Source organism: Paramacrobiotus metropolitanus, unplaced genomic scaffold (assembly GCF_019649055.1).
Source record: "Paramacrobiotus metropolitanus isolate TYO unplaced genomic scaffold, Prichtersi_v1.0 Parri_scaffold0000024, whole genome shotgun sequence".
Classification (NCBI taxonomy): domain Eukaryota; kingdom Metazoa; phylum Tardigrada; class Eutardigrada; order Parachela; family Macrobiotidae; genus Paramacrobiotus; species Paramacrobiotus metropolitanus.
The window spans coordinates 554977-577449 of record NW_026570244.1 but is presented as its reverse complement, the minus strand read 5'-3'; the positions used below and the strand labels follow the sequence as shown (position 1 = coordinate 577449).

Here is a 22473-nt window from a genome sequence, read left to right as displayed (position 1 = left end):
AATAGTGTGAATCTTTTGTAGCTGCCTAGAGCAACGTGGAATTACACCAAACGGTCGTATGGATGATAACGGTGTAGCAAAAAATCGGATTACGTTCATACATGGGATTAGAAGGACGAATTGTTTTGCACGTCAACGGTAATTATCGTGAGATCAGAAACAGTTTGAACCGCTTTTAACTACCTAGAGCAACGTAGAATCGCACCGAACAATCGTATGGAAGAGGATGGTATAGCACAAAACCGGATTTTGTTCAAACATGTGATTGCGAAAAAGAATTGTTCAGTGGCGCCAACGGATGTATATCGCGTGCTTGCAAATGATGTGTCCTGTTTGTGGCCAGCTAGGCCAGCACGAAACAGCTCCATTCTTCATGATGGAATGTTCTAGAACTGACCAGCTAATATCCATGGAAATATATGACCGTTATTGTATGATATCATATTCAAGCCCGCTTATCTACGGTCGTAGATTGAATTGCTTACTTTTGTTACTTAAATTAAGCCGAATAAATTTTCAGTCATTTCATTCGATTTAACTTTTCAGCCTTTTTACCAGATTTTTAAAGGCTATAGTCAGGTTTTTTCAAAAAATGACTTTTTTTAAAAGTTGTTCAGATGACCACTATTTTGCTGAGCGAGTAAAATCTCGAAAGATTGAACCGAGTTCTTTTATATTTTTGAATCGACGGCAGTGGCAAAATTGTTTGTCCAAAGATTAGTTACGTTAATACGGATTTCAGCTTATGATAACAGACAGAACTGTTTGTAAGCCAGTCACGGTATGTACCGTGAGGTTGCTAATAGTGTGAATCTTTTGTAGCTGCCTAGAGCAACGTGGAATTACACCAAACGGTCGTATGGATGATAACGGTGTAGCAAAAAATCGGATTACGTTCATACATGGGATTAGAAGGACGAATTGTTTTGCACGTCAACGGTAATTATCGTGAGATCAGAAACAGTTTGAACCGCTTTTAACTACCTAGAGCAACGTAGAATCGCACCGAACAATCGTATGGAAGAGGATGGTATAGCACAAAACCGGATTTTGTTCAAACATGTGATTGCGAAAAGAATTGTTCAGTGGCGCCAACGGATGTATATCGCGTGCTTGCAAATGATGTGTCCTGTTTGTGGCCAGCTAGGCCAGCACGAAACAGCTCCATTCTTCATGATGGAATGTTCTAGAACTGACCAGCTAATATCCATGGAAATATATGACCGTTATTGTATGATATCATATTCAAGCCCGCTTATCTACGGTCGTAGATTGAATTGCTTACTTTTGTTACTTAAATTAAGCCGAATAAATTTTCAGTCATTTCATTCGATTTAACTTTTCAGCCTTTTTACCAGATTTTTAAAGGCTATAGTCAGGTTTTTTCAAAAAAATGACTTTTTTTAAAAGTTGTTCAGATGACCACTATTTTGCTGAGCGAGTAAAATCTCGAAAGATTGAACCGAGTTCTTTATATTTTTGAATCGACGGCAGTGGCAAAATTGTTTGTCCAAAGATTAGTTACGTTAATACGGATTTCAGCTTATGATAACAGACAGAACTGTTTGTATGCCAGTCACGGTATGTACCGTGAGGTTGCTAATAGTGTGAATCTTTTGTAGCTGCCTCGAGCAACGTGGAATTATACCAAACGGTCGTATGGATGATAACGGTGTAGCAAAAAATCGGATTACGTTCATACATGGGATTAGAAGGACGAATTGTTTTGCACGTCAACGGTAATTATCGTGAGATCAGAAACAGTTTGAACCGCTTTTAACTACCTAAAGCAACGTAGAATTGCACCGAACAATCAAAGGGAAGAGGACGGTATAGCACAAAACCGGATTTTGTTCAAACATGTGATTGCGAAAAAGAATTGTTCAGTGGCGCCAACGGATGTATATCGCGTGCTTGCAAATGATGTGTCCTGTTTGTGGCCAGCTAGGCCAGCACGAAACAGCTCCATTCTTCATGATGGAATGTTCTAGAACTGACCAGCTAATATCCATGGAAATATATGACCGTTATTGTATGATATCATATTCAAGCCCGCTTATCTACGGTCGTAGATTGAATTGCTTACTTTTGTTACTTAAATTAAGCCAAATAAATTTTCAGTCATTTCATTCGATTTAACTTTTCAGCCTTTTACCAGATTTTTAAAGGCTATAGTCAGGTTTTTTTCAAAAAAATGACTTTTTTTAAAAGTTGTTCAGATGACCACTATTTTGCTGAGCGAGTAAAATCTCGAAAGATTGAACCGAGTTCTTTATATTTTTGAATCGACGGCAGTGGCAAAATTGTTTGTCCAAAGATTAGTTACGTTAATACGGATTTCAGCTTATGATAACAGACAGAACTGTTTGTAAGCCAGTCACGGTATGTACCGTGAGGTTGCTAATAGTGTGAATCTTTTGTAGCTGCCTAGAGCAACGTGGAATTACACCAAACGGTCGTATGGATGATAACGGTGTAGCAAAAAATCGGATTACGTTCATACATGGGATTAGAAGGACGAATTGTTTTGCACGTCAACGGTAATTATCGTGAGATCAGAAACAGTTTGAACCGCTTTTAACTACCTAGAGCAACGTAGAATCGCACCGAACAATCGTATGGAAGAGGATGGTATAGCACAAAACCGGATTTTGTTCAAACATGTGATTGCGAAAAGAATTGTTCAGTGGCGCCAACGGATGTATATCGCGTGCTTGCAAATGATGTGTCCAGTTTGGCCAGCTAGGCCAGCACGAAACAGCTCCATTCTTCATGATGGAATGTTCTAGAACTGACCAGCTAATATCCATGGAAATATATGACCGTTATTGTATGATATCATATTCAAGCCCGCTTATCTACGGTCGTAGATTGAATTGCTTACTTTTGTTACTTAAATTAAGCCAAATAAATTTTCAGTCATTTCATTCGATTTAACTTTTCAGCCTTTTTACCAGATTTTTAAAGGCTATAGTCAGGTTTTTTCAAAAAAATGACTTTTTTTAAAAGTTGTTCAGATGACCACTATTTTGCTGAGCGAGTAAAATCTCGAAAGATTGAACCGAGTTCTTTATATTTTTGAATCGACGGCAGTGGCAAAATTGTTTGTCCAAAGATTAGTTACGTTAATACGGATTTCAGCTTATGATAACAGACAGAACTGTTTGTAAGCCAGTCACGGTATGTACCGTGAGGTTGCTAATAGTGTGAATCTTTTGTAGCTGCCTAGAGCAACGTGGAATTACACCAAACGGTCGTATGGATGATAACGATGTAGCAAAAAATCGGATTACGTTCATACATGGGATTAGAAGGACGAATTGTTTTGCACGTCAACGGTAATTATCGTGAGATCAGAAACAGTTTGAACCGCTTTTAACTACCTAGAGCAACGTAGAATCGCACCGAACAATCGTATGGAAGAGGACGGTATAGCACAAAACCGGATTTTGTTCAAACATGTGATTGCGAAAAGAATTGTTCAGTGGCGCCAACGGATGTATATCGCGTGCTTGCAAATGATGTGTCCAGTTTGTGGCCAGCTAGGCCAGCACGAAACAGCTCCATTCTTCATGATGGAATGTTCTAGAACTGACCAGCTAATATCCATGGAAATATATGACCGTTATTGTATGATATCATATTCAAGCCCGCTTATCTACGGTCGTAGATTGAATTGCTTACTTTTGTTACTCAAATTAAGCCAAATAAATTTTAAGTCATTTCATTCGATTTAACTTTTCAGCCTTTTTACCAGATTTTTAAAGGCTATAGTCAGGTTTTTTTCAAAAAAATGACTTTTTTTAAAAGTTGTTCAAATGACCACTATTTTACTGAGCGAGTAAAATCTCGAAAGATTGAACCGAGTTTTTTATATTTTTGAATCGACGGCAGTGGCAAAATTGTTTGTCCAAAGATTAGTTACGTTAATACGGATTTCAGCTTATGATAACAGACAGAACTGTTTGTATGCCAGTCACGGTATGTACCGTGAGGTTGCTTATAGTGTGAATCTTTTGTAGCTGCCTAGAGCAACGTGGAATTACACCAAACGGTCGTATGGATGATAACGATGTAGCAAAAAATCGGATTACGTTCATACATGGGATTAGAAGGACGAATTGTTTTGCACGTCAACGGTAATTATCGTGAGATCAGAAACAGTTTGAACCGCTTTTAACTACCTAGAGCAACGTAGAATCGCACCGAACAATCGTATGGAAGAGGATGGTATAGCACAAAACCGGATTTTGTTCAAACATGTGATTGCGAAAAGAATTGTTCAGTGGCGCCAACGGATGTATATCGCGTGCTTGCAAATGATGTGTCCAGTTTGTGGCCAGCTAGGCCAGCACGAAACAGCTCCATTCTTCATGATGGAATGTTCTAGAACTGACCAGCTAATATCCATGGAAATATATGACCGTTATTGTATGATATCATATTCAAGCCCGCTTATCTACGGTCGTAGATTGAATTGCTTACTTTTGTTACTCAAATTAAGCCAAATAAATTTTAAGTCATTTCATTCGATTTAACTTTTCAGCCTTTTACCAGATTTTTAAAGGCTATAGTCAGGTTTTTTCAAAAAAATGAATTTTTTTAAAAGTTGTTCAGATGACCACTATTTTGCTGAGCGAGTAAAATCTCGAAAGATTGAACCGAGTTCTTTATATTTTTGAATCGACGGCAGTGGCAAAATTGTTTGTCCAAAGATTAGTTACGTTAATACGGATTTCAGCTTATGATAACAGACAGAACAGTCAACCGTCACGAGCAACGTGGAATTACACCAAACGGTCGTATGGATGATAACGGTGTAGCAAAAAATCGGATTACGTTCATACATGGGATTAGTAGGACGATTGTTTTGCACGTCAACGGTAATTATCGTGAGACGTTTGAACCGCTTTTAACTACCTAGAGCAACGTAGAATCGCACCGAACAATCGTATGGAAGAGGATGGTATAGCACAAAACCGGATTTTGTTCAAACATGTGATTGCGAAAAGAATTGTTCAGTGGCGCCAACGGATGTATATCGCGTGCTTGCAAATGATGTGTCCAGTTTGTGGCCAGCTAGGCCAGCACGAAACAGCTCCATTCTTCATGATGGAATGTTCTAGAACTGACCAGCTAATATCCATGGAAATATATGACCGTTATTGTATGATATCATATTCAAGCCCGCTTATCTACGGTCGTAGATTGAATTGCTTACTTTTGTTACTCAAATTAAGCCAAATAAATTTTAAGTCATTTCATTCGATTTAACTTTTCAGCCTTTTTACCAGATTTTTAAAGGCTATAGTCAGGTTTTTTTCAAAAAAATGACTTTTTTTAAAAGTTGTTCAAATGACCACTATTTTACTGAGCGAGTAAAATCTCGAAAGATTGAACCGAGTTTTTTATATTTTTGAATCGACGGCAGTGGCAAAATTGTTTGTCCAAAGATTAGTTACGTTAATACGGATTTCAGCTTATGATAACAGACAGAAATGTTTGTAAGCCAGTCACGGTATGTACCGTGAGGTTGCTAATAGTGTAATCTCGTATGGATGATAACGAGAGCAACGCGTTCATAGGAGCAACGTTAACGAATCGCAATCGTATGGAAGAGGATGGTATAGCACAAAACCGGATTTTGTTCAAACATGTGATTGCGAAAAAGAATTGTTCAGTGGCGCCAACGGATGTATATCGCGTGCTTGCAAATGATGTGTCCAGTTAATAGCCAGCTAGGCCAGCACGAAACAGCTCCATTCTTCATGATGGAATGTTCTAGAACTGACCAGCTAATATCCATGGAAATATATGACCGTTATTGTATGATATCATATTCAAGCCCGCTTATCTACGGTCGTAGATTGAATTGCTTACTTTTGTTACTCAAATTAAGCCAAATAAATTTTAAGTCATTTCATTCGATTTAACTTTTCAGCCTTTTTACCAGATTTTTAAAGGCTATAGTCAGGTTTTTTTACAAAAAATGACTTTTTTTAAAAGTTGTTCAAATGACCACTATTTTACTGAGCGAGTAAAATCTCGAAAGATTGAACCGAGTTTTTTATATTTTTGAATCGACGGCAGTGGCAAAATTGTTTGTCCAAAGATTAGTTACGTTAATACGGATTTCAGCTTATGATAACAGACAGAAATGTTTGTAAGCCAGTCACGGTATGTACCGTGAGGTTGCTAATAGTGTGAATCTTTTGTAGCTGCCTAGAGCAACGTGGAATTACACCAAACGGTCGTATGGATGATAACGATGTAGCAAAAAATCGGATTACGTTCATACATGGGATTAGAAGGACGAATTGTTTTGCACGTCAACGGTAATTATCGTGAGATCAGAAACAGTTTGAACCGCTTTTAACTACCTAGAGCAACGTAGAATCGCACCGAACAATCGTATGGAAGAGGATGGTATAGCACAAAACCGGATTTTGTTCAAACATGTGATTGCGAAAAAGAATTGTTCAGTGGCGCCAACGGATGTATATCGCGTGCTTGCAAATGATGTGTCCAGTTTGTGGCCAGCTAGGCCAGCACGAAACAGCTCCATTCTTCATGATGGAATGTTCTAGAACTGACCAGCTAATATCCATGGAAATATATGACCGTTATTGTATGATATCATATTCAAGCCCGCTTATCTACGGTCGTAGATTGAATTGCTTACTTTTGTTACTCAAATTAAGCCAAATAAATTTTAAGTCATTTCATTCGATTTAACTTTTCAGCCTTTTTACCAGATTTTTAAAGGCTATAGTCAGGTTTTTTTCAAAAAAATGACTTTTTTTAAAAGTTGTTCAAATGACCACTATTTTACTGAGCGAGTAAAATCTCGAAAGATTGAACCGAGTTTTTTATATTTTTGAATCGACGGCAGTGGCAAAATTGTTTGTCCAAAGATTAGTTACGTTAATACGGATTTCAGCTTATGATAACAGACAGAAATGTTTGTAAGCCAGTCACGGTATGTACCGTGAGGTTGCTAATAGTGTGAATCTTTTGTAGCTGCCTAGAGCAACGTGGAATTACACCAAACGGTCGTATGGATGATAACGATGTAGCAAAAAATCGGATTACGTTCATACATGGGATTAGAAGGACGAATTGTTTTGCACGTCAACGGTAATTATCGTGAGATCAGAAACAGTTTGAACCGCTTTTAACTACCTAGAGCAACGTAGAATCGCACCGAACAATCGTATGGAAGAGGATGGTATAGCACAAAACCGGATTTTGTTCAAACATGTGATTGCGAAAAGAATTGTTCAGTGGCGCCAACGGATGTATATCGCGTGCTTGCAAATGATGTGTCCAGTTTGTGGCCAGCTAGGCCAGCACGAAACAGCTCCATTCTTCATGATGGAATGTTCTAGAACTGACCAGCTAATATCCATGGAAATATATGACCGTTATTGTATGATATCATATTCAAGCCCGCTTATCTACGGTCGTAGATTGAATTGCTTACTTTTGTTACTCAAATTAAGCCAAATAAATTTTAAGTCATTTCATTCGATTTAACTTTTCAGCCTTTTTACCAGATTTTTAAAGGCTATAGTCAGGTTTTTTCAAAAAATGACTTTTTTTAAAAGTTGTTCAAATGACCACTATTTTACTGGAGCGAGTAAAATCTCGAAAGATTGAACCGAGTTTTTTATATTTTTGAATCGACGGCAGTGGCAAAATTGTTTGTCCAAAGATTAGTTACGTTAATACGGATTTCAGCTTATGATAACAGACAGAAATGTTTTGTAAGCCAGTCACGGTATGTACCGTGAGGTTGCTAATAGTGTGAATCTTTTGTAGCTGCCTAGAGCAACGTGGAATTACACCAAACGGTCGTATGGATGATAACGGTGTAGCAAAAAATCGGATTACGTTCATACATGGGATTAGAAGGACGAATTGTTTTGCACGTCAACGGTAATTATCGTGAGATCAGAAACAGTTTGAACCGCTTTTAACTACCTAGAGCAACGTAGAATCGCACCGAACAATCGTATGGAAGAGGATGGTATAGCACAAAACCGGATTTTGTTCAAACATGTGATTGCGAAAAGAATTGTTCAGTGGCGCCAACGGATGTATATCGCGTGCTTGCAAATGATGTGTCCAGTTTGTGGCCAGCTAGGCCAGCACGAAACAGCTCCATTCTTCATGATGGAATGTTCTAGAACTGACCAGCTAATATCCATGGAAATATATGACCGTTATTGTATGATATCATATTCAAGCCCGCTTATCTACGGTCGTAGATTGAATTGCTTACTTTTGTTACTCAAATTAAGCCAAATAAATTTTAAGTCATTTCATTCGATTTAACTTTTCAGCCTTTTTACCAGATTTTTAAAGGCTATAGTCAGGTTTTTTTCAAAAAAATGACTTTTTTTAAAAGTTGTTCAAATGACCACTATTTTGCTGAGCGAGTAAAATCTCGAAAGATCGAACCGAGTTCTTTATATTTTTGAATCGATGGCAGTGGCAAAACTGTCTGTCCAAAGATCAGTTACGTTAATACGGATTTCAGCTTATGATAACAGACAGAAATGTTTGTAAGCCAGTCACGGTATGTACCGTGAGGTTGCTAATAGTGTGAATCTTTTGTAGCTGCCTAGAGCAACGTGGAATTACACCAAACGGTCGTATGGATGATAACGGTGTAGCAAAAAATCGGATTACGTTCATACATGGGATTAGAAGGACGAATTGTTTTGCACGTCAACGGTAATTATCGTGAGATCAGAAACAGTTTGAACCGCTTTTAACTACCTAGAGCAACGTAGAATCGCACCGAACAATCGTATGGAAGAGGATGGTATAGCACAAAACCGGATTTTGTTCAAACATGTGATTGCGAAAAGAATTGTTCAGTGGCGCCAACGGATGTATATCGCGTGCTTGCAAATGATGTGTCCAGTTTGTGGCCAGCTAGGCCAGCACGAAACAGCTCCATTCTTCATGATGGAATGTTCTAGAACTGACCAGCTAATATCCATGGAAATATATGACCGTTATTGTATGATATCATATTCAAGCCCGCTTATCTACGGTCGTAGATTGAATTGCTTACTTTTGTTACTCAAATTAAGCCAAATAAATTTTAAGTCATTTCATTCGATTTAACTTTTCAGCCTTTTACCAGATTTTAAAGGCTATAGTCAGGTTTTTTCCAAAAAAAATGACTTTTTTTAAAAGTTGTTCAAATGACCACTATTTTACTGAGCGAGTAAAATCTCGAAAGATCGAACCGAGTTCTTTATATTTTTGAATCGATGGCAGTGGCAAAACTGTCTGTCCAAAGATCAGTTACGTTAATACGGATTTCAGCTTATGATAACAGACAGAAATGTTTGTAAGCCAGTCACGGTATGTACCGTGAGGTTGCTAATAGTGTGAATCTTTTGTAGCTGCCTAGAGCAACGTGGAATTACACCAAACGGTCGTATGGATGATAACGATGTAGCAAAAAATCGGATTACGTTCATACATGGGATTAGAAGGACGAATTGTTTTGCACGTCAACGGTAATTATCGTGAGATCAGAAACAGTTTGAACCGCTTTTAACTACCTAGAGCAACGTAGAATCGCACCGAACAATCGTATGGAAGAGGATGGTATAGCACAAAACCGGATTTTGTTCAAACATGTGATTGCGAAAAGAATTGTTCAGTGGCGCCAACGGATGTATATCGCGTGCTTGCAAATGATGTGTCCAGTTATTGGCCAGCTAGGCCAGCACGAAACAGCTCCATTCTTCATGATGGAATGTTCTAGAACTGACCAGCTAATATCCATGGAAATATATGACCGTTATTGTATGATATCATATTCAAGCCCGCTTATCTACGGTCGTAGATTGAATTGCTTACTTTTGTTACTCAAATTAAGCCAAATAAATTTTAAGTCATTTCATTCGATTTAACTTTTCAGCCTTTTTACCAGATTTTTAAAGGCTATAGTCAGGTTTTTTCAAAAAATGACTTTTTTTAAAAGTTGTTCAAATGACCACTATTTTACTGAGCGAGTAAAATCTCGAAAGATTGAACCGAGTTCTTTATATTTTTGAATCGATGGCAGTGGCAAAACTGTCTGTCCAAAGATCAGTTACGTTAATACGGATTTCAGCTTATGATAACAGACAGAAATGTTTGTAAGCCAGTCACGGTATGTACCGTGAGGTTGCTAATAGTGTGAATCTTTTGTAGCTGCCTAGAGCAACGTGGAATTACACCAAACGGTCGTATGGATGATAACGGTGTAGCAAAAAATCGGATTACGTTCATACATGGGATTAGAAGGACGAATTGTTTTGCACGTCAACGGTAATTATCGTGAGATCAGAAACAGTTTGAACCGCTTTTAACTACCTAGAGCAACGTAGAATCGCACCGAACAATCGTATGGAAGAGGATGGTATAGCACAAAACCGGATTTTGTTCAAACATGTGATTGCGAAAAGAATTGTTCAGTGGCGCCAACGGATGTATATCGCGTGCTTGCAAATGATGTGTCCAGTTTGTGGCCAGCTAGGCCAGCACGAAACAGCTCCATTCTTCATGATGGAATGTTCTAGAACTGACCAGCTAATATCCATGGAAATATATGACCGTTATTGTATGATATCATATTCAAGCCCGCTTATCTACGGTCGTAGATTGAATTGCTTACTTTTGTTACTCAAATTAAGCCAAATAAATTTTCAGTCATTTCATTCGATTTAACTTTTCAGCCTTTTTACCAGATTTTTAAAGGCTATAGTCAGGTTTTTTTCAAAAAAATGACTTTTTTTAAAGGTTGTTCAGATGACCACTATTTTGCTGAGCGAGTAAAATCTCGAAAGATTGAACCGAGTTCTTTATATTTTTGAATCGATGGCAGTGGCAAAACTGTCTGTCAAAAGATCGAACTACGTTAATACGGATTTCAGCTTATTATAACAGACAGAACTGTTTGTAAGCCAGTCACGGTATGTACCGTGAGGTTGCTAATAGTGTGAATCTTTTGTAGCTGCCTAGAGCAACGTGGAATTACACCAAACGGTCGTATGGATGATAACGGTGTAGCAAAAAATCGGATTACGTTCATACATGGGATTAGAAGGACGAATTGTTTTGCACGTCAACGGTAATTATCGTGAGATCAGAAACAGTTTGAACCGCTTTTAACTACCTAGAGCAACGTAGAATCGCACCGAACAATCGTATGGAAGAGGATGGTATAGCACAAAACCGGATTTTGTTCAAACATGTGATTGCGAAAAAGAATTGTTCAGTGGCGCCAACGGATGTATATCGCGTGCTTGCAAATGATGTGTCCAGTTTGTGGCCAGCTAGGCCAGCACGAAACAGCTCCATTCTTCATGATGGAATGTTCTAGAACTGACCAGCTAATATCCATGGAAATATATGACCGTTATTGTATGATATCATATTCAAGCCCGCTTATCTACGGTCGTAGATTGAATTGCTTACTTTTGTTACTCAAATTAAGCCAAATAAATTTTCAGTCATTTCATTCGATTTAACTTTTCAGCCCTTTTACCCAGATTTTTTAAAAGGCTATAGTCAGGTTTTTTCAAAAAATGACTTTTTTTAAAGGTTGTTCAGATGACCACTATTTTGCTGAGCGAGTAAAATCTCGAAAGATTGAACCGAGTTCTTTATATTTTTGAATCGATGGCAGTGGCAAAACTGTCTGTCCAAAGATCAGTTACGTTAATACGGATTTCAGCTTATGATAACAGACAGAACTGTTTGTAAGCCAGTCACGGTATGTACCGTGAGGTTGCTAATAGTGTGAATCTTTTGTAGCTGCCTAGAGCAACGTGGAATTACACCAAACGGTCGTATGGATGATAACGGTGTAGCAAAAAATCGGATTACGTTCATACATGGGATTAGAAGGACGAATTGTTTTGCACGTCAACGGTAATTATCGTGAGATCAGAAACAGTTTGAACCGCTTTTAACTACCTAGAGCAACGTAGAATCGCACCGAACAATCGTATGGAAGAGGATGGTATAGCACAAAACCGGATTTTGTTCAAACATGTGATTGCGAAAAGAATTGTTCAGTGGCGCCAACGGATGTATATCGCGTGCTTGCAAATGATGTGTCCAGTTTGTGGCCAGCTAGGCCAGCACGAAACAGCTCCATTCTTCATGATGGAATGTTCTAGAACTGACCAGCTAATATCCATGGAAATATATGACCGTTATTGTATGATATCATATTCAAGCCCGCTTATCTACGGTCGTAGATTGAATTGCTTACTTTTGTTACTCAAATTAAGCCAAATAAATTTGCAGTCATTTCATTCGATTTAAAATTTTCAGCCTTTTTACCAGATTTTTAAAGGCTATAGTCAGGTTTTTTCAAAAAAATGACTTTTTTTAAAAGTTGTTCAGATGACCACTATTTTGCTGAGCGAGTAAAATCTCGAAAGATTGAACCGAGTTCTTTATATTTTTGAATCGATGGCAGTGGCAAAACTGTCTGTCCAAAGATCAGCTACGTTAATACGGATTTCAGCTTATGATAACAGACAGACCTGTTTGTAAGCCAGTCATGGTATGTACCGTGACGTTGCTAATAGTGTGAATCTTTTGTAGCTGCCTAGAGCAACGTGGAATTACACCAAACGGTCGTATGGATGATAACGGTGTAGCAAAAAATCGGATTACGTTCATACATGGGATTAGAAGGACGAATTGTTTTGCACGTCAACGGTAATTATCGTGAGATCAGAAACAGTTTGAACCGCTTTTAACTACCTAGAGCAACGTAGAATCGCACCGAACAATCGTATGGAAGAGGATGGTATAGCACAAAACCGGATTTTGTTCAAACATGTGATTGCGAAAAAGAATTGTTCAGTGGCGCCAATGGATGTAAATCGCGTGCTTGCAAATGATGTGTCCACTTCGTGGCCAGCTGGGCCAGCACGAAACAGCTCCATTCTTCATGATGGAATGTTCCAGAACTGACCAGCTAATATCCATGGAAATATATGACCGTTATTGTATGATATCATATTCAAGCCCGCTTATCTACGGTCGTAGATTGAATTGCTTACTTTTGTTACTTAAATTAAGCCAAATAAATTTGCAGTCATTTCATTCGATTAAATTTTTCAGCCTTTTTACCAGATTTTTAAAGGCTATAGTCAGGTTTTTTTCAAAAAAATGACTTTTTTTAAAGGTTGTTCAGATGACCACTATTTTGCTGAGCGAGTAAAATCTCGAAAGATTGAACCGAGTTCTTTATATTTTTGAATCGATGGCAGTGGCAAAACTGTCTGTCCAAAGATCAGCTACATTAATACGGATTTCCGCTTATGATAACAGACCAGATATGTTTGTAAGCCAGTCATGGTATGTACCGTGAGGTTGCTAATAGTGTGAATCTTTTGTAGCTGCCTAGAGCAACGTGGAATTACACCAAACGGTCGTATGGATGATAACGGTGTAGCAAAAAATCGGATTACGTTCATACATGGGATTAGAAGGACGAATTGTTTTGCACGTCAACGGTAATTATCGTGAGATCAGAAACAGTTTGAACCGCTTTTAACTACCTAGAGCAACGTAGAATCGCACCGAACAATCGTATGGAAGAGGATGGTATAGCACAAAACCGGATTTTGTTCAAACATGTGATTGCGAAAAGAATTGTTCAGTGGCGCCAACGGATGTATATCGCGTGCTTGCAAATGATGTGTCCTGTTTGTGGCCAGCTAGGCCAGCACGAAACAGCTCCATTCTTCATGATGGAATGTTCTAGAACTGACCAGCTAATATCCATGGAAATATATGACCGTTATTGTATGATATCATATTCAAGCCCGCTTATCTACGGTCGTAGATTGAATTGCTTACTTTTGTTACTTAAATTAAAGCCAAATAAATTTTCAGTCATTTCATTCGATTTAAAATTTTCAGCCTTTTTACCAGATTTTTAAAGGCTATAGTCAGGTTTTTTTCAAAAAAATGACTTTTTTTAAAGGTTGTTCAGATGACCACTATTTTGCTGAGCGAGTAAAATCTCGAAAGATTGAACCGAGTTCTTTATATTTTTGAATCGATGGCAGTGGCAAAACTGTCTGTCCAAAGATCAGCTACGTTAATACGGATTTCAGCTTATGATAACAGACAGAACTGTTTGTAAGCCAGTCACGGTATGTACCGTGAGGTTGCTAATAGTGTGAATCTTTTGTAGCTGCCTAGAGCAACGTGGAATTACACCAAACGGTCGTATGGATGATAACGGTGTAGCAAAAAATCGGATTACGTTCATACATGGGATTAGAAGGACGAATTGTTTTGCACGTCAACGGTAATTATCGTGAGATCAGAAACAGTTTGAACCGCTTTTAACTACCTAGAGCAACGTAGAATCGCACCGAACAATCGTATGGAAGAGGATGGTATAGCACAAAACCGGATTTTGTTCAAACATGTGATTGCGAAAAAGAATTGTTCAGTGGCGCCAACGGATGTATATCGCGTGCTTGCAAATGATGTGTCCAGTTTGTGGCCAGCTAGGCCAGCACGAAACAGCTCCATTCTTCATGATGGAATGTTCTAGAACTGACCAGCTAATATCCATGGAAATATATGACCGTTATTGTATGATATCATATTCAAGCCCGCTTATCTACGGTCGTAGATTGAATTGCTTACTTTTGTTACTCAAATTAAGCCAAATAAATTTTCAGTCATTTCATTCGATTTAACTTTTCAGCCTTTTTACCAGATTTTTAAAGGCTATAGTCAGGTTTTTTTCAAAAAAATGACTTTTTTTAAAAGTTGTTCAGATGACCACTATTTTGCTGAGCGAGTGAAATCTCGAAAGACTGAACCGAGTTCTTTATATTTTTGAATCGATGGCAGTGGCAAAACTGTCTGTCCAAAGATCAGTTACGTTAATACGGATTTCAGCTTATGATAACAGACAGAACTGTTTGTAAGCCAGTCACGGTATGTACCGTGAGGTTGCTAATAGTGTGAATCTTTTGTAGCTGCCTAGAGCAACGTGGAATTACACCAAACGGTCGTATGGATGATAACGGTGTAGCAAAAAATCGGATTACGTTCATACATGGGATTAGAAGGACGAATTGTTTTGCACGTCAACGGTAATTATCGTGAGATCAGAAACAGTTTGAACCGCTTTTAACTACCTAGAGCAACGTAGAATCGCACCGAACAATCGTATGGAAGAGGATGGTATAGCACAAAACCGGATTTTGTTCAAACATGTGATTGCGAAAAGAATTGTTCAGTGGCGCCAACGGATGTATATCGCGTGCTTGCAAATGATGTGTCCAGTTTGTGGCCAGCTAGGCCAGCACGAAACAGCTCCATTCTTCATGATGGAATGTTCTAGAACTGACCAGCTAATATCCATGGAAATATATGACCGTTATTGTATGATATCATATTCAAGCCCGCTTATCTACGGTCGTAGATTGAATTGCTTACTTTTGTTACTTAAATTAAGCCAAATAAATTTTCAGTCATTTCATTCGATTTAATTTTTCAGCCTTTTTACCAGATTTTTAAAGGCTATAGTCAGGTTTTTTCAAAAAATGACTTTTTTTAAAAGTTGTTCAGATGACCACTATTTTGCTGAGCGAGTAAAATCTCGAAAGATTGAACCGAGTTCTTTATATTTTTGAATCGATGGCAGTGGCAAAACTGTCTGTCCAAAGATCAGTTACGTTAATACGGATTTCAGCTTATGATAACAGACAGAACTGTTTGTAAGCCAGTCACGGTATGTACCGTGAGGTTGCTAATAGTGTGAATCTTTTGTAGCTGCCTAGAGCAACGTGGAATTACACCAAACGGTCGTATGGATGATAACGGTGTAGCAAAAAATCGGATTACGTTCATACATGGGATTAGAAGGACGAATTGTTTTGCACGTCAACGGTAATTATCGTGAGATCAGAAACAGTTTGAACCGCTTTTAACTACCTAGAGCAACGTAGAATCGCACCGAACAATCGTATGGAAGAGGATGGTATAGCACAAAACCGGATTTTGTTCAAACATGTGATTGCGAAAAGAATTGTTCAGTGGCGCCAACGGATGTATATCGCGTGCTTGCAAATGATGTGTCCAGTTTGTGGCCAGCTAGGCCAGCACGAAACAGCTCCATTCTTCATGATGGAATGTTCTAGAACTGACCAGCTAATATCCATGGAAATATATGACCGTTATTGTATGATATCATATTCAAGCCCGCTTATCTACGGTCGTAGATTGAATTGCTTACTTTTGTTACTTAAATTAAGCCAAATAAATTTTCAGTCATTTCATTCGATTTAACTTTTCAGCCTTTTTACCAGATTTTTAAAGGCTATAGTCAGGTTTTTTCAAAAAAATGACTTTTTTTAAAAGTTGTTCAGATGACCACTATTTTGCTGAGCGAGTGAAATCTCGAAAGACTGAACCGAGTTCTTTATATTTTTGAATCGATGGCAGTGGCAAAACTGTCTGTCCAAAGATCAGTTACGTTAATACGGATTTCAGCTTATGATAACAGACAGAACTGTTTGTAAGCCAGTCACGGTATGTACCGTGAGGTTGCTAATAGTGTGAATCTTTTGTAGCTGCCTAGAGCAACGTGGAATTACACCAAACGGTCGTATGGATGATAACGGTGTAGCAAAAAATCGGATTACGTTCATACATGGGATTAGAAGGACGAATTGTTTTGCACGTCAACGGTAATTATCGTGAGATCAGAAACAGTTTGAACCGCTTTTAACTACCTAGAGCAACGTAGAATCGCACCGAACAATCGTATGGAAGAGGATGGTATAGCACAAAACCGGATTTTGTTCAAACATGTGATTGCGAAAAAGAATTGTTCAGTGGCGCCAACGGATGTATATCGCGTGCTTGCAAATGATGTGTCCTGTTTGTGGCCAGCTAGGCCAGCACGAAACAGCTCCATTCTTCATGATGGAATGTTCTAGAACTGACCAGCTAATATCCATGGAAATATATGACCGTTATTGTATGATATCATATTCAAGCCCGCTTATCTACGGTCGTAGATTGAATTGCTTACTTTTGTTACTTAAATTAAGCCAAATAAATTTTCAGTCATTTCATTCGATTTAACTTTTCAGCCTTTTTACCAGATTTTTAAAGGCTATAGTCAGGTTTTTTCAAAAAAATGACTTTTTTTAAAAGTTGTTCAGATGACCACTATTTTGCTGAGCGAGTAAAATCTCGAAAGACTGAACCGAGTTCTTTATATTTTGAATCGATGGCAGTGGCAAAACTGTCTGTCCAAAGATCAGTTACGTTAATACGGATTTCAGCTTATGATAACAGACAGAACTGTTTGTAAGCCAGTCACGGTATGTACCGTGAGGTTGCTAATAGTGTGAATCTTTTGTAGCTGCCTAGAGCAACGTGGAATTACACCAAACGGTCGTATGGATGATAACGGTGTAGCAAAAAATCGGATTACGTTCATACATGGGATTAGAAGGACGAATTGTTTTGCACGTCAACGGTAATTATCGTGAGATCAGAAACAGTTTGAACCGCTTTTAACTACCTAGAGCAACGTAGAATCGCACCGAACAATCGTATGGAAGAGGATGGTATAGCACAAAACCGGATTTTGTTCAAACATGTGATTGCGAAAAGAATTGTTCAGTGGCGCCAACGGATGTATATCGCGTGCTTGCAAATGATGTGTCCTGTTTGTGGCCAGCTAGGCCAGCACGAAACAGCTCCATTCTTCATGATGGAATGTTCTAGAACTGACCAGCTAATATCCATGGAAATATATGACCGTTATTGTATGATATCATATTCAAGCCCGCTTATCTACGGTCGTAGATTGAATTGCTTACTTTTGTTACTTAAATTAAGCCAAATAAATTTTCAGTCATTTCATTCGATTTAACTTTTCAGCCTTTTTACCAGATTTTAAAGGCTATAGTCAGGTTTTTTTCAAAAAATGACTTTTTTTAAAAGTTGTTCAGATGACCACTATTTTGCTGAGCGAGTGAAATCTCGAAAGACTGAACCGAGTTCTTTATATTTTTGAATCGATGGCAGTGGCAAAACTGTCTGTCCAAAGATCAGTTACGTTAATACGGATTTCAGCTTATGATAACAGACAGAACTGTTTGTAAGCCAGTCACGGTATGTACCGTGAGGTTGCTAATAGTGTGAATCTTTTGTAGCTGCCTAGAGCAACGTGGAATTACACCAAACGGTCGTATGGATGATAACGGTGTAGCAAAAAATCGGATTACGTTCATACATGGGATTAGAAGGACGAATTGTTTTGCACGTCAACGGTAATTATCGTGAGATCAGAAACAGTTTGAACCGCTTTTAACTACCTAGAGCAACGTAGAATCGCACCGAACAATCGTATGGAAGAGGATGGTATAGCACAAAACCGGATTTTGTTCAAACATGTGATTGCGAAAAGAATTGTTCAGTGGCGCCAACGGATGTATATCGCGTGCTTGCAAATGATGTGTCCTGGTTTAGGCCAGCTAGGCCAGCACGAAACAGCTCCATTCTTCATGATGGAATGTTCTAGAACTGACCAGCTAATATCCATGGAAATATATGACCGTTATTGTATGATATCATATTCAAGCCCGCTTATCTACGGTCGTAGATTGAATTGCTTACTTTTGTTACTTAAATTAAGCCAAATAAATTTTAAGTCATTTCATTCGATTTAACTTTTCAGCCTTTTACCAGATTTTAAAGGCTATAGTCAGGTTTTTTCAAAAAATGACTTTTTTTAAAAGTTGTTCAGATGACCACTATTTTGCTGAGAGCGAGTGAAATCTCGAAAGACTGAACCGAGTTCTTTATATTTTTGAATCGATGGCAGTGGCAAAACTGTTCGTCCAAAGATCAGTTACGTTAATACGGATTTCAGCTTATGATAACAGACAGAACTGTTTGTAAGCCAGTCACGGTATGTACCGTGAGGTTGCTAATAGTGTGAATCTTTTGTAGCTGCCTAGAGCAACGTGGAAATTACACCAAACGGTCGTATGGATGATAACGGTGTAGCAAAAAATCGGATTACGTTCATACATGGATTGAAGAAGGACGAATTGTTTTGCACGTCAACGGTAATATCGTGAGATCAGAAACAGTTTGACCACTTTAACTACCTAAAACTAACCTCCTTTAGCTAATTTTAGATCGTTTCCGATGAAAAGAGATCGATCTCACTACTGGGAGATCGTTAGGAGATCGTTTTAGATCGTTTTTTCCGTTAAATTTTTCGACCAATCAGAGTTCGTTTAACTGACCAATCACGTGTGCCCGTTAAAATTTTCTGACCGACCTGACGTCACAGATCGACGGCCAGACTTGCGTGTCGTGTGCAAAAACTACGCCTACATCTAGCTCAACTCAGTACCGACCAATAGGAATTGCGTATTTTACGCCTCGACCAATCCAATAATTAATAATGGGTTTTTACCTGTCTACCGTTCCGATCCTGCGAAAAGATGATCCAGATTATCCAGATGATCCAGATGATCTTCTCCACTTTCCGTTCCCGCGCAGCCGTATTCCGCACGGTTGTGGCGCCTTCCTGTCCGACCTATTCTGCCCTCTGCTGCGCTTGTCAGGCTAAACAGCAGGTCGCTCTACAGCCAATTTGGTGGAGCGCGTTTACTGATCTCTTGGCACCTCCTTCGGTGCTGCCAACTCGTGGCTTCTCGGCTCTTGTGCCCGACAGCCTTGACCCCAACAAGAGGTGCCCGCTGCCTAGCAGAGGAAACAGTACAAGTTCTCCGACAGGAGAGCTCTTGCACCGCAGCCTTCTGCCGTCTGATTGGAAGTGCACGACGAGTTCTCCTACAGGAGACTCTCTAGTCAGTGCAGCCGCTGATGCTGGCAATCCGATCGATGAGCGCGCCTTGCTTCAGATGAAGAAAACCAGTGCCTTACTGGTGAAATGAGATCAGGTTGATCCAGATCAATGTGGCCGTTCGCCAAACAGATAATCGCGGCCGTTCGCCAAACAGATGACAACTCAGAAACCGTCTGTTCACGGCTCTGCTACCATATCACCGTGGACTGTGAAAGAGTCCAGGACGGTAGCCCAGACTGACAGGACTCCGTGGAGTGTAATACGTGACGTTTAAAGGAAGAAATGCACAACGCACGATATCCAGTCTACGTAGTACACTTTATTAACGTTCTCTATCGTGAAAACCAACACACTGACGTTCAATGCTCGGTGAGCTAACGTCTACCAGAATTCTCACATATAAAACTGCACGGCGCATAGTGAACACAGTGAACAGCCAATCAGAAAAGAGACACGCCACAGACGGTAATTTCATGGGGAAATCCCCAGTGCGCAGTGCAACGAAGCACTCCCCCAACTCCAGTAGCGTCACTAAGGTGGACGCAAGGGAGCCATCGCCTCACAACTGAAAACGTTCAGCTTGGTGATTTTCTGAGACTTAAATTACGTTAAAGAGAAACAAAAGCTGGTTTAAAAAGTTCATCCAGTACAGATTTAATTACAGTAATGATATTTGCTTCAGTTTCTCGGCTCCACCCCTGGTTCCGAGTACGAAAACTGCGTTGCCTCTTTGGATTGACAATCGACAAATGCTGGCGAAGAAATTCGATTGAATGAAGTTTACCAGTATTCTGTTGTAACGGTTTGCCGATTTCCTTCACTAAAATGGAATCCGACTATCCCCCGTGTTCTATGGCAACCACGGTTGCCATTCTATGGCAACCACGGTTGCCATGAGACTACCCCATTAACGGCACATCTATTAATTGCACACCGTTCCACTTATTGCAAGCCCACAAAAATAAAAAATCCTATTTTCACTATTACGGCATTCAGTTATTTTCGTTTTGTTACCAGCAGTTTTCAATTTCACTTTTTTTTCTTATTTTTTTTTTTAATTTTAATACCCCATTAAAAAGACGTGCACAGGGATCGCGTACTACTGCTGTCTAATCATAGTTTTTTGCAGACGACACATCCCGTGAGTTTCTTTTCAGGAAACTGATCGATTTTGACGGTATTGTTCATCGGTATTTTTGTCGTCCTCACCGGAAAAAATGATGAATAAATTTGTGGCAGTAAATTTCGGCCTGATGTTTCTGATTTGTGTAACTATTTTGACATTGTCTGACGCACGGTTAACACAACTTGAAGCCAGTTTCTCCCGAACGCTGGACTCAGTGGATCGTTTGATAGCGGCGATTGAGAAATGCTGGAACAATACCGGTCAGGCGGTACATTTTCTTTCCTTAATAATACGCAGAAAATGCAGATTAAAATTTCTTGTTTGCCAAGTTACACCCAGCGGCATTTGTACGTTCAGAACTATATTGCAACGAAACGAAATTTATATAGTTTCTTTTTATCCGCAGCCTGGAACCACATCGTGCAAGCAGAACTCGCATTCGGGAAAAAGAATCCAGTTCGGCTGCCGGAGCTGTCTCCGCCCCCTCCCGACCCTAAAGGTCACGTGCACCGGCCCTTCCTGGACGAGACGATCAGCTTAACATGTGCAGCTGGTTCCAGTCAGCCGAATGATGTCGTGTGGAAACACAAAGGTCACCCGTTACCTCTCAGCCAGACGGTGGGAATCTTTCGCTATAGCCGCGCTCGCGACAACGCCCTCATCCTGCACAACGTTACCTACGCGGCGTGGGGCAAATTTGAATGTCACCAGCGCTGTCCAAATTATGGGGCTGGAGCGTTCTGCATGCAGACGGAACACTGGGTCTTCCCCAAACCAGTGCCAATGGTCCACGAGGTGTACGCGCAGCGCATGCCGCCGGTGGTTGTGCCGCGCTATATGCCCTTCTCGGTCACGTGTCAACTGGACTTTCCCTGTAGTCCCGATCCGGCGCAGCACTTCATCTGGCGATATGCCGGGGTATACCTGGCTTGGCCGCCAAGTCACTACCTGCAGCAGACGGCCTGTATTGTCCCGGAGCGGCAGACGCTGATGATCCACACCAACTACTCCGAGATGACCGGCGCCGATGGTCGTCAGCACTGCGCCTCCACGCTGACGCTGCACGTGCCCTGGCAGAATCACACCGGCGGCAAGCTTTCGTGCTGGGCACGCTCCGATATCACGCAACAGGAATGGTACGTTCTCACCACTCCCGTCCAGTTCAACGGAAGTCTACCGTACCCGGATAAATGCCGGTGCTAGTACTGCGAAATCGTCTTTATGTTTGCATATATTGCAGTACATATATTGCAGTTATGGCTGAATTCACAGTACTCGTATCAGTTAATTGTATCTCCCTATTGAGAAGTGGTTATGAAGCAGTGTTTTTAATTCGGAACAGATTTCGACGGCCGTTATTTGCAGCTAAACACCAAAATACGAGAAGTGTTAACACTTCTCGTATTTTGGTTTTCAGCTGCGGTTAATATTTCTGTAGGCCTGT

General features: G+C 39.7%; 1 protein-coding gene across 1 annotated transcript; it reads left to right on the top strand.

Moving 5' to 3' along the window:
- The first annotated feature begins 20987 nt into the window (after positions 1 to 20987).
- Positions 20988 to 22232, top strand: LOC129587245 (uncharacterized). Its single transcript, XM_055480885.1, has 2 exons — positions 20988 to 21289; positions 21436 to 22232. The coding sequence occupies exons 1-2, from the start codon at positions 21121 to 21123 to the stop codon at positions 22230 to 22232; spliced, it is 966 nt and encodes a 321-aa protein (XP_055336860.1). The 5' UTR covers positions 20988 to 21120.
- The last annotated feature ends 241 nt before the right edge of the window (positions 22233 to 22473 follow it).

Excerpts from the sequence above, each read along its gene's own strand:
- LOC129587245 (XM_055480885.1), top strand. The coding sequence starts at position 21,121 with ATGATGAATAAATTTGTGGCAGTAAATTTCGGCCTGATGTTTCTGATT. Across the intron at positions 21,290-21,435 it reads GAAATGCTGGAACAATACCG|CCTGGAACCACATCGTGCAA; the intron begins GTCAGGCGGTAC and ends TTTTATCCGCAG.